General features: G+C 47.4%; 1 protein-coding gene across 1 annotated transcript; it reads right to left on the bottom strand.

Moving 5' to 3' along the window:
- Positions 1 to 5,347: 5,347 nt before the first annotated feature.
- Positions 5,348 to 11,892, bottom strand: TMEM38A (transmembrane protein 38A). The gene is made up of 6 exons (XM_008641011.2): positions 11,764 to 11,892; positions 9,611 to 9,767; positions 8,469 to 8,653; positions 7,913 to 8,000; positions 7,689 to 7,806; positions 5,348 to 7,433 (listed from the first exon to the last, which is right to left on the bottom strand). Exons 1-6 carry the CDS (start codon positions 11,885 to 11,887, stop codon positions 7,206 to 7,208), a joined length of 900 nt encoding a protein of 299 aa, XP_008639233.1. The 5' UTR covers positions 11,888 to 11,892; the 3' UTR covers positions 5,348 to 7,205.
- Positions 11,893 to 11,898: the final 6 nt, after the last annotated feature.

The following is an 11,898-nucleotide window of genomic DNA, read 5'->3' on the forward strand; positions in this document are numbered from 1 at the left end:
TTCTGGCCAGGATGTACCACAGAAATCATCTCATCCGCACATAGCCCGGGTGTGCAGAGAGAATCTTTCCATGACACATGACCTTTACTAGATTTTTCAGATCTTTTATACAGTCAAAACTCATAGAAACGAATTGGGTCAGTGTTCATTGGTCTCAAGTTGTCTAGTCCTTAGCACTTGGTCTCCTATTGGATCCGGATTTCTTCGCTTCTGATGTTAATTAGATCTTCATTCCTTGATTTTCTTATCAGTCTTTTCCGGAGGAGATGTCTCCAACTCTGCCAGAGGCAGAGTCTGGGGTAGATGTTCGTAGATGGCCACCGATGTTCTGTCCTGTTCCGTCCATGGCCTGCATCTCTTTGGGGCTACTCCCAGTCTGTTCAAATGCTAAGCCCATCTCAGGCCTCACCTAGAGAAACAATGCCCTGGAAAGAAGCTTCAGTTGCCTTCCCTTGGGGCAAAGGTGAATAAACCTGGCTGAAGTCATATATTAAAAAAAAAAAATTAAACTGGTATATTTTCCAACTTTGATAGGAAATGGTTGACTGGAACTTCACTGCATCCTGGCAGGATCCATCTGTATTTGAAGAGGACAGATATCTCTATAGCAACCAGTGTTTGTCACTTGGGCAGAATCCTCAGGGGCTCTTCCTAAGGCACTGGGTGTGCTCCCTGTCAGGTGCTGTACACCTGCGATCCCTTTGTTCACCACCCTTGACTATTTTAGAAATAGTTTAGAAATAATTTCCATATTTTAGCACCAGTATCATTGATGGTTCAGGCCCTCTCAGCCATTTAAAGCAGGTTCCTTAACACCCAGGCAGTCAGAGGATGCCCGTGTCCTGCCTCTGCCTTCTGGCAAGCTGTGCAAGAGTGAATTTACTGAAAGGTGTTTACACTGTGCGCAATCATGGCAACATTTGGGGTGGGGAACAACCCCCAAAAGAGCAGCACGTGGGGAAAGACAGAGAAGAAAAACGTAATCACTTACAAAAAACCCAGCAAGACAGAAATCAGGAGAGAAGAAAATCCGCTTCCGGAGGGATACTGCAGCTGACAGCAGAATTCCAGAGGCAGGAGCTGGTTGGCTGCTGCTCCTGGTTTTGTCATGAAGGGCAGGACAACATCCATGCCCCACGCGTGCATCCCTGGCCCGGGGGATCCGTGGCTGCTGCTGCAGCTCTCACCCCCAGGGTCAGTGCCTGAGCTCAAAGGCAGGAAACTGCAGCTGTCAGCAGAGAACAGGGAGGAAAAAACCCATCTTTGTCCAAATGCCCTTGGAATGCAGAGGGAGAGAAGGTGCAACCCCCTCCACAGAAGCCCTGACAGAACAGGCGTCTTCCCGTCGTGCTCACAGAGCATCCTCCGGTGTCACTCTGCCGGGCTGCTCTGTTTTCCAACATTCCCAGCACGCTGCTGCTTCACTTTGTTCCAATATGTGTTCCTGTAGGTGTTTGGGACAGCTCTTCCCATAAGGAAATGCTTTCTCCATGTCCTGTGCACACAGGGATGGTGCTCTACCAGCCAAGCAGATTCCTCCACTCAGGGCCACTTTCTGCTTCTCACAGGAGACCATAATCTACAATTTCTGTGGATTTTTGCCTTTTCCAGGAAACTGAACTGAGCATGTCAGAGAAAACCAGTATCAGCCAGAGCAGCTGCTGTGCTTTTCCTGGTTCTCTCGTGAAATGAGGTTTAAGAGGCTGGTGTCTATCCTTGGCTGTATCCCTCTGGCATACAGAGGAATAATTAATGAAAAATTAGTAATCTGCATTTATGGGCTCCTTTTGCAGACAATACTTGATTACTCCCCACAGTCATCTACCCAAATAAGAAGAGATTAACCGACATCCTAATCTGTCATAAATCAAAAAGGCAGGCAGCCTTACCTCGAGAGGCAGACAAACAGCACAGAGCCTACATTAGGGTTTAGCCTACATTATTCTAAATCTAATTTAAGCCAACACCAGGATTCTGAAGTCATTTTAGGATTTTTAGGCTGCGTTTCAAGGCGCTGCAATCTGGGATGTGTTCCGTGCTTCTCCCACCGCATCTCCCTGCCTTTGTCACTGATCGCACCAGCTCTTGTCACGCACAAAGAAAATCAGCCTCACTCGCTGATTCAGGCAGTTGGTGGCAGTGGTAGCAGAAGTCCCCCAGCCTGCCGAGCTTTTTTTGGAATGCCAAGACCTGACAGCTCCATTGAAGAGCACCAGGGGCTGGGATAATTGGGGAAGCAGCAGCTTGCTTTTATAGGAATGCGGAGTCTGTGTTACGGGTTCGGGGGAGCTCGCTGTACTTTGCCAATCAAAACCAAACAGAGTCAACCAACGAAATCTTTTCCAGGGACATTCTGGATTTCCTCAGGCTATAAAAATGTTGAAGCCTCTAAACATCTCAGACCTGTTTGCCTGCATTCCAGGGCTATAGCCTACCTGTACCCTAAGGCTAAGATGGAATCACTGTCTCACACCGATTCTTCCTGACATTCACAAGCTCTTTAAAAAATTCCCTCCCCAAATTCGCTTTTGGCAAGTAAGGGAAGCAGATAAGGAAATATAAATGGCACTTTTTCTAAGGGTAATGTGTGAAAGATGCAAATGCACAAGCGTGAAAGAGAGACCAGACTCCAAGGTATTCATGACTGTTGATCTTAGCACTACCAACATCTTTTTGTCACAGATGTCATCACAGAGGTGAAGTGAGTAGCAACTGTGACTCAGGATGGCAGCGTGGGCTCTGGCATGACAGGGAACCGATTTCTCACTCTCTGCCCGTTCCCTGAGCCATCAGCCCCCAACAGCTTGTTCACAGACTGCTGCGTTCAGAGCAGGATTAAATTCTTAGCTGGGAGGTAATTTTGTGTGTGTTTATCAAGTCATGTTGATGTCTGATGAAATTCAAACCCTTTTAATTGGCATTTCCTTGTGGTGGATGGGCACGCAGGATGAACCAGATGCCTTGGGGCCAATACTAAGAGCATCCTAAGGAGGAAAATATCAACCCACTGTGCAGAGGATTTGGCATCAACAGTATCATTTCTCCGTTGTGAGTGGTTCGCCTTGTCTGTGTCCTGTCTTCCTGGATAGAAGCAGCTCACACTAAATCCAAACTATCTTTGGGAGCTTTCTGGAAAGTCTTGTATGGATGTATATTCTGATTTCTCGTTATTTGGGCAAAGAATTAAAACATCTTGAGAGAAAAATTTTTGCTGCAGCAAAAATCCTGGGTATCCAAGGTCATAGGAAATGCCATGTTATCCCAGCCTTACCTTCCTTATCATCCTTGCAGGAGCCAGTTACATCCTCTTAAGAACAGCACAAGAACCATAAAACAGAGAATCATAGCTAAGGGCCAGGTAAAGCTGTGCTACTGTGAAACGCATAAAGTTCTAATTTTTAGTGGTTTTGTGTGCCCTTAAATCACCACGAAACAGGCTTCAGGAAGGAGCAGGCGTTTGGCAGCTGATCGCCTGGCAAGTGTTAAAAGGAACAACTGTACAGCTCAGGAGATGGCCAAGGGAACATCCATCTTTATCCTCTGGGTCTTTCTGCTTCACTGGATTATATAATTTGTTTATTCTTTGGACAAAGTCTGCAACAATGTAAATACTGGCATCAATAACAAAAGGAAAAGTGGAAACCAAGAACCCTGGTTGCTCTGGCTTGGTGCTCTTGTACTGGCTTTGCCCTTTCTTACACAAACTCTTCAGAAATTCTTTCCTATGCCCTCCTCTTTTTGTTACTTCATTTACTGTGAAGAATTATTAGTGCCCTGTGTAAAACTATTCTCTGGGTTTGTTTGTTGTTGTTTTTTGGGTTTTTTTAATTACAAATACATAAGGTCTGTAGAGCTTTCCCTGTCTGTGGAGCTGATCTGCCACGATGAAAAAGCTGCAGGCATCGGGTCTGGCTCTGCAACAGGAAAGGGAAACCTGTCAATCCACATGAAATGCTGAAACAGCAACTGAAACATTTGCTTTTCCCAGCAGGCACCCAGGGCCTCTTTGATGATTAAACCTACTGCTAAATTTAGCCTGGTCTCACTGGAGTCAGTATCAGAAGTTATCAGATCAGGACATCTTTGGAGGGAATGACGTCTGTGCCGTGGAAGTCTGAGCCCCTGAGCCCTGGCAGGCTCCTGTCCTGCCCTGGGCTGCAGCAGAGTTGGGAGCTGGGAATGTTCTGTGGAGCCAGACACTCCAGAGACATCGTGGGATTCTTCAAAGGACATGAAATACCTGCTCTCATGAGCCTGTTCATTTACAGGTCCTGAGCAAAATAACCCTGAACTGGATGTCACGGGGCAGGAGAATGGTTAAACCACCTGAAACATTGTAATCCCTTATTTTTTGAGTTGTTTTTTTAATGTAAGACTTACACTGACCTCTTCCATTGGTGGATCATACCAATGGAAATTCCCTTTTCCAATGCAACTGATACTCTCATCTGCTTTACATTAAGGGGTGTTTATAAACATTTTAAAAGAGTTAAATCTGGGGGGAGACAAGAGAAACCCTTCAAAATATAAACAGGCCTTTGCAGATTCCTGTTTGACTGGCTGTGTCATGCTTTCCTCATCACTTCCAGCTCTGAGCTGTGGAAACAAATTACTCCATCCCTTTAGGAAACACCTCACTCCCATTTTCTTTCTGTTTGGAGCAAAGCCTGAAGGAAGGAAGTATCTGTACAGGTCAGGTGGGGCTTCCCAAAGGTGCTGGAGCAGCCCTGTCTCCCTGCAGCCACGGTTAAAAGGTGCTGCTTTTCAAAGGCCCATTTTGCTTCTTGGGATGAAGGACACCAGCCTGGAATTGTACCAGACTGTCAGTGCTGAGCCATGGAAATTCAAGACAGGTTCCATCTCTCTCACTGAGAAAGGCTTCACAAAATGGAACTTGTGACTCCTCTGTGGCCGTTGTCTTCTCAAAACTAATCCCACTCCTGTTGGGAATTTGGATTATTTTTCAGATTTTTAAATACCAATACTCCATATAAATATGCTGGAATTGTGTGTGTGGTTGTGAGTGTGTGTACATTTACCACTCCCAGGTGAATGCCCTCTTCCCTTGTAGGTGACAAAAGGAAAAATAGAGAAAACTGGTATAAACACCAAAGGACTCAATTTCCTTCTTTCCTTCCCTGAAATCTGAGGATGGCTGCTCAGAGGACACCACCACAAACAGCTTTTACCCTGTTATTTCCATTTATAACATGTTCAGGCACAGCTGTAGGACATAAAGTCTGATCTCCTTCTTCAACGAGAATAATTTTGTCACCAGGTCCTGGTGACACAGAGCTCCTGGGTGGCTGCTGGGACTGGGGAGGGTAAAACAAACACACAGATTTCCTCAGGTGCCACTGGACAATCAGTCACTTTACAATTTTTATTTGTTGACGGCTTCTATAAAACAAAGCTCCCCTTGGATCAGACATCTCATAAAACACTTATTTAGAGTCTCGTGCATGCTCGTGACACATCAGGTTCCAGTAGAGCAGCATCTGCAGGACCAGACAGTGGAATTCTGTCAGGCAGAATTCCTGTTTTCCACTGAAGGGGAGGGAAACTCACAAAATTAAGGCACTGTCAAACCCCAAGCCCACAGATCATTTGACTTTTCCTACTGGCTTTCCTCTGCTTGTACACAAGGATGGTTTCTTATCTTTCATTAACCGTCAGTTGCAATTTTGAACAGGGACACACACACACACAAACCCCCACTTCTCTTAAATCCTGTTGCCATTCCCAGCTGGAAGGGAAAAAGCAGCAAACCTCACAGCTAGGGATGGAAAATGCTGCTGAGGGAGCCCAGTGCTACCTCCCCAGGCCTGCCACTCTCACTGTGGTCATCCCAGCCCTTGGAAGATGCCATTTTTAGGAACAAAATCAGTTATAAGAACAGCTTTGAATTACTCTAAAAGCCAGTGTTCACTAAGCAGAACACGAATGAGCTGACAGACCCCTGCTGAGCCATGCAAGGCAGTTCACATTCTTCACTCGTTGGGCACAAGCTGCACTCACAGCCCAGCAGTTTGGCCCGAGGGGACCTACAGAAGGTAATCAGTATTTTCAGCTGATGTGCTTTTATCAGTCCTTTAAAGTAGTTTTTATCAGCTGGTGTAGAATGCACTGCTTCAGCCTTTCTATCTTAATTTAAGAATATAGGAAAGGTTGCTTCCTGAATCCAGGGAGCCTTCAGGCTGTCCTGTAGCACACCAGGATCACTGCAAGCCCAAACCAGCACATGGCTGTGGGCTCAGGGCCATCATTAGAAGTTCCAATTGCAATGTTAAAAAAAAGCCAGATTCAGGTCCATGACTTAGGTGCCCTGGCAATTGTAAATAAATAGTAATAAATACTTACACTCACACACACTCTTCTTGTATCCCACAGGATTACACACAAACCAGAGCCATGCTTCTCCGCTGCTTCAATAGGATCAGGTTCGGGGTGGGACACACTCACTAACAACGTGCAGCAATGCCACACACAGTTTAGGATACTGACAGTGCCAACGCATGGCACTGGGAGCACTTCACAGCTTCAGAGCTCTTGCAAACACAGACTTGGTTAAGCAAATTACAATGTCCTGACCATTAGAATCAGAGGGAACCGAGGTGAGGGAAACGGGGTTTGGCTCGGCCAAAGGCCATGTCCTTATTGCATATAAAATGTCACATTACTTGGAGATATGGCAGGTGTGGGAGCTGGGAAAAGTCAGACCAGGCTCATACCAGGCCATTCATTTTCCTCGAGTATGAAACCTGATTTCCACGTTGATTGTGTCGTAACAGTTTGCTGTTTTGGCAGACTCCAGAAAGGTCAATGAAAACTCAAAGGACCTTAAAGAGTTGCAGGAGCACAAACCATTCCCCCCATTCATAAATAAACACAGTGAAAGATTTTACAACAATTGAAAATGCTGCATTGGATTTGCTGACAGCTTGGGAACTGGCACCCACTTACCACCCTGGCACAAACCTACGAATCCCTGAAAATCTGATCAGAATAGAGAGGCAGAGACCAAGAAGCAAGCAGCAGCACAGAGAGCAAAAATGAAATTCAGGGACCCAGCTGGCAGTGTCCTGGCTTCCACCTCTCCTCTGGAGTCTGACAGAGGAGGACTGGAGCATAAAGGAGGTCACAGGTGGCTTTGAGACTCCGCTCTGGAAGAATTTTCTTGGCCTATTTTCTGTGCCGTTGCTTTTTTATTCAGCTTTTTTTGCCTTCCGTTTCCTTGTGCCTTCGTTCAGCTCCTCTTTGGACTTGGCAGGAGGAGGAGGAGGAGGAGGGTGGGAAACCTCGTGGGAGGCCCCGTGGTGGTCGTGGTGGTGGCTTGGGTGCCCACTGGAAACAGAGCCAAAGAGAACGGGGCAGACGAGGTTTTCCAGCGGAGCAAAAGGTGAGGCGTGAGAGTGAGTGGCCGTCATGAAAACCTGCCAGGCAACAGGGGACACTTAGAGATCACACACAGCAAGCAAATACTGACCAGTGGGCATTCTACTGACCCCAGAGAAAGTCCCTGCTGCTGCATGACTCGAGACACAAGGATCTGCTTCTATGATGGAGAATTCAGCCTTGAATTTCCCAAGCAGATCCTACAGCCAGTGAATTCTGTAGTGGCTCAGGAAGGCGAATATCCCCAATTCAGGTTCTGTAATTTGCTGGCAGCAAAGCTGCTGTAAACTTACCTTGCAAACTATCATGAACATGGTGAAAAAGAAGATGAGGCTGGCCTCAGAGATGGGGAGCCAGTGAGTCTGCTGCAGAGTGAAGAGGACTGTGCCGTACAGACTGGCCTTTGTAGGGCTGGAAGAGAAAGAAAGAGGTTTCCTGGAAGGTTTGCACCCAGCCTTGACTGGTTCTTTCCATTCTATTCTTGGTCTGACTGGGAATTTCCAGGCTGAGGACTTACAAGGACATATGAAGAATTTCATTTGTTTCTGGCTTCCAGACCCCACGCAGCAGCTGCTCAAAGTTTGACATCAAGGCCACACCAGAACCTGTGAGACAGAGAAACCTGTCAAAGAGCTGGAAGTGCCACAGCAGAGGGCTCTGGATCCTCAAGGGAGAAGAATAACACAGGGGGACAAAAGCTCAACATTCTCCCCAAATTTAAAAGTTAGCCTAAACCAATAGAGCAGGGCAAACACTCTCTTGTCTTTCTACCAAGTGGTTCCTGATGCAGGGAAAGGACATTTGCCTCTTGCAGTTACTGATGCTCAAATGCTTGCTCTAAACACACTCTAAAGGAAAACTGACCGGCAGAACCCCCTGAAAAGACCCAGGTGAGGTCAGAGACCACGGGGGAAAGAATAAAGAACTCCTGACTCCAGATCTTGAACCACTCCACGAGAATGCACAAACACCTGTGAGCGACCCAGCCCACATCCCCTCCCTGCTGCTTCCCCTGAGCTGCCCCCAGACTGTCCCAGCCCTCCCTGTAGCCTCTGGAGCATCTCAGGTGTCACCTTTGACCCATCCCGTGGCCATCATCACGAACCACCCGTGGTGGTACAGGTGGTGGGCGTGGTGCACCCCGGCCGCGATCTTGCGCACTCGGACCACCTCCTTCATGGCCACGAAGATGAGCTTCACGGGCAGGAAGCTGACACACTTGTAGAAGAGGTTCATGGGACAGAAGAACATCAAGTACCTGCAAAAAGACCACAGATTTGTTCTGATTTGGGATATGCAGAGAGGGGTAGTGTGGCAGACTGAGTTATGGCAGGTGGGGGGTGAAGGAGGAGAAAAATTTAAAACCAAAAAAAATTTCTTAATTTCATAGTTAATTCTAAAAGGAAACCAGCATGCAGCAAAGCTTCTCTATAGCAACAACTCAGTGAGCCCTCAGTAACTCAGAGAGCCCTCGCTACTAATACTCCATCTTGAATAAAAACCAATAATTTTAATTCAGAATTTTTTAGAAGTTTGTGTCTTGTACGGTCCAGAAGCATCAGCTCATATACAAGAAGAAGCTACATATACTGACATGACATTACAGACAGAGGACAGATTTCAAATGCTCTTTTTTCCAGAAGACTCCCATATTTTTCAACCCTGAAAGATGATCTTTCTCTTTATTTTCTCAAGCAGAGAAAAGTAGGTGGCTGAGGGATTTACTCTGAGGCTTCTGTTTATGAAAATTTCATTCATAACGTTTCCCAACAGTGCTCATTCTGCCACACAGAAGTACCTACAACCCGTACACACCGAGGGACTTAAAGGTTAATTTGTGGACATTTCACCAACACAACGAATGAAGTGCCCTCAAATCTTCAGGATGTGCCACTCCTCACTCTGTGTGGGATCAGTGGGTGCTGCTGCTCCTGCGGTTTGGCCCTGGCTCAGCAGTGGCTGCTATGAATAGAAGTGCCCCAGCCCAGATAATCACAGCATTAGGCAACTGGTCAGGGAAACTGGGAACTAGAGCCAGGAATGCAAGAGCCTCACAGACTTCCTTACCCCACCTCTGCTCTCCCCAGTTAATCCCAGTGAGATCAGAGCTGGGTCACACAGGAAGAACATCTCCCTCCACGTCTCCCTCCTCACCGGAGCTCTGGGCACAGCCAGGGCGTCTCGTGCCACATCAGGAAGGGTGGAGGGGACTCACCACACTCCTGTGGCCAGGATGACACTGGAGTTGTGGCTGAAGTAGCCAATGGGTGCCTCCCCCAGCAGCAGATCAGCGAGGATGTAGCTCCCAAAGCAGTGGAGCATAGCACAGAGCCAGGAGGCAAAAGGACTCTTCCGGGACATCTCCACGGCTCCTGTGAAAAAATATTGGGAATCACGGAGTCACCAGTGTTGGAAGGGACCCTCAAGGCCATCGAGTCCAGCCTCAATGAGAAGATGGATCTAGCAATTAAGCAGGAACTTCAAGACCCACTAAGAGAGAGGCTCGAGGCGCGTGTTCTCCCACAAAGTAACTCAAAGAAAAGTAAAACAAAACACAAAAGTGTGAAGCCCAAACAAGTACCAGCGATGGTCAATAAATGATCACAGCCTGTGGACCCCCAAAGGTTTCACGTGAACAGAGTCATTAGAAGTTTATGAACTGGCTGAGAGTTTCTCTCCTTTATTTGCTGCTACCAGAAAGAATATTTTTTTCCCTTGAAATCAATGTCTTTTTACAGTCTAAAAATAAAATGCATACTAGTACCATTCTCTCCACTGCTTAAACCTAGGTGCCCTCTAGAATTCATGAACAATCTGTTCAGCTCTTTCATTCATAAGATAACCTGCAAAAATAGAACAGGAAATCTTAATCTTTATTTGAGAGAAGAGGATTTGAGGGTTCTTCCCTACTCCTGTACTAGTCTGGAAATACTTTGTGGTCTCCTCCCACAACCTGCTATGGACTTTTTTTAAATTCCTGTAGCAATTTTCATCCACTTTTGTACTTTTCCAGGGAAACCTCCCGATAACATAAATTCTGTGAGGTTGTTTCATCAACTTAAATTGCTCCAGAATCCTTCGTGTGGCATTTCAGACACAAAACTCTGTTCAGTGAGCAGACAAAGAGAGAAAATGCTAAAAATGTTATGTCAACAGGATTACCTGGTCCACCTTAAACAGCAGTAAGTGGAATAACATGAGCCAAAGCTCTGAGTGCCCAGGGTCTTCCATCCACGGGGACATTTGAACCAGCTGAAAACCCAGCGGCAGCGGGACAGCTGTAACAGCCGAGACATGAAACTGGTTCTATAGGAACCTGAGGTTTAGCTTGAGGCTTAAATTTAGTAACGCTTGTTTTTCCTTGGCTCCACGAAGCCATGCTGTCTCCAAGGAGGAAACAGGACGGTTCTGTCCTGACACTGATCCTCAGCCCAGGAGATGTGGGATGGGAGCACTGTAGGAATCTGGGGAAAAGTACACCCCAGCCTCATCCAGTCCCAAGTGGATTCCTGGGCTGGCATATATTTAAAAACTATTTTTGTGAGGGTTGCCTGTTAACTGTTCGGTTCAGGACTCCATGCTGGAAAGCAGCTGGGAGTGATCAGGCTTGGAAAACCCAGCACTTGTTTATAGGGAGTTTAACTGGAACAGCGTGTGGCTTGTACGGCTCCGAGGTGGCAAAACACCGGGTTTGAAAATCATTGCCGAGCTCGGGGTTGGTTTTCCCTTCAGTCACTGGGCAGTTACAGTGAAACTGCTCAAAGCAGAGCACGAGGGGTGGACACATTGTCAAAAACACAGAGGGAAAGTGGCGTTTGGAAAAGACCGAAGCACAGCCAGGCTGTGACAAGAAGAAGGTGAAAGCCAAGGCGCAGATCTATCGATCTGTGCAAGATAAGCCCAAGAGAACAAACTAGGCAAGGTCAGTTATGGTGCCTGAGAACAGCTCAGGGCATGGTCCAGAGGGTGGGAAAAACCAAGGTTTTACATCCAGCCCTTTTGTATTTAAATAGGAGGAAGGTACTGCCACAAAAATCTTCAAGCCAAGGGACCGGCCAGAAACGCAACTCTCAGTCCTGGGGTGGCAGCCAAGTGACCGAACTCAAATACCTCAGTGCGGCCGGAATCCGGTCTTAAACAAAATCCAAGATTATTTTTCAAAATCAGAGTCACGGGTTCGTGGGTGGGGGTTCTGCTTTACATTTAGACACAGGTGTCGGGGCTGTGGCATCGCCTGTGACAGGCGGCAGAGGACAGGGACGGGCAGCTGGCAGGACCTGTTGGTGCGGGGCAGTGCGGGCTCTGTGCCGGCACAGCGGTACCGCAGCCACCCCCGGACCCCCTCCCCGGGCCAAGGGCCGCACTCACCGGGCTCGTACTTGAGGTAGAGGACGGAGATGATGAAATAGGCGGTGTCGAACAGCGGGAACACGGGCAGCGCGGCGAAGGCGGCCGCCAGCTCCCCGAGGGGCAGCGCCTCCGCCAGATCCATCGCGGCGCCGG

The sequence above is a fragment of the Corvus brachyrhynchos genome, unplaced genomic scaffold (assembly GCF_000691975.1).
Source record: "Corvus brachyrhynchos isolate BGI_N302 unplaced genomic scaffold, ASM69197v1 scaffold219, whole genome shotgun sequence".
NCBI lineage: Eukaryota > Metazoa > Chordata > Aves > Passeriformes > Corvidae > Corvus > Corvus brachyrhynchos.

Bases quoted from the DNA above. Each gene is read 5' to 3' on its own strand.
- TMEM38A (XM_008641011.2), bottom strand. From the start codon at position 11,887: ATGGATCTGGCGGAGGCGCTGCCCCTCGGGGAGCTGGCGGCCGCCTTC. The intron at 9,768-11,763 runs GTGAGTGCGGCC...ATTTTTTCACAG, and splicing joins CTACCTCAAGTACGAGCCCG to GAGCCGTGGAGATGTCCCGG. The intron at 7,807-7,912 runs GTAAGTCCTCAG...TTTCTCTTCCAG, and splicing joins GAAATTCTTCATATGTCCTT to CCCTACAAAGGCCAGTCTGT.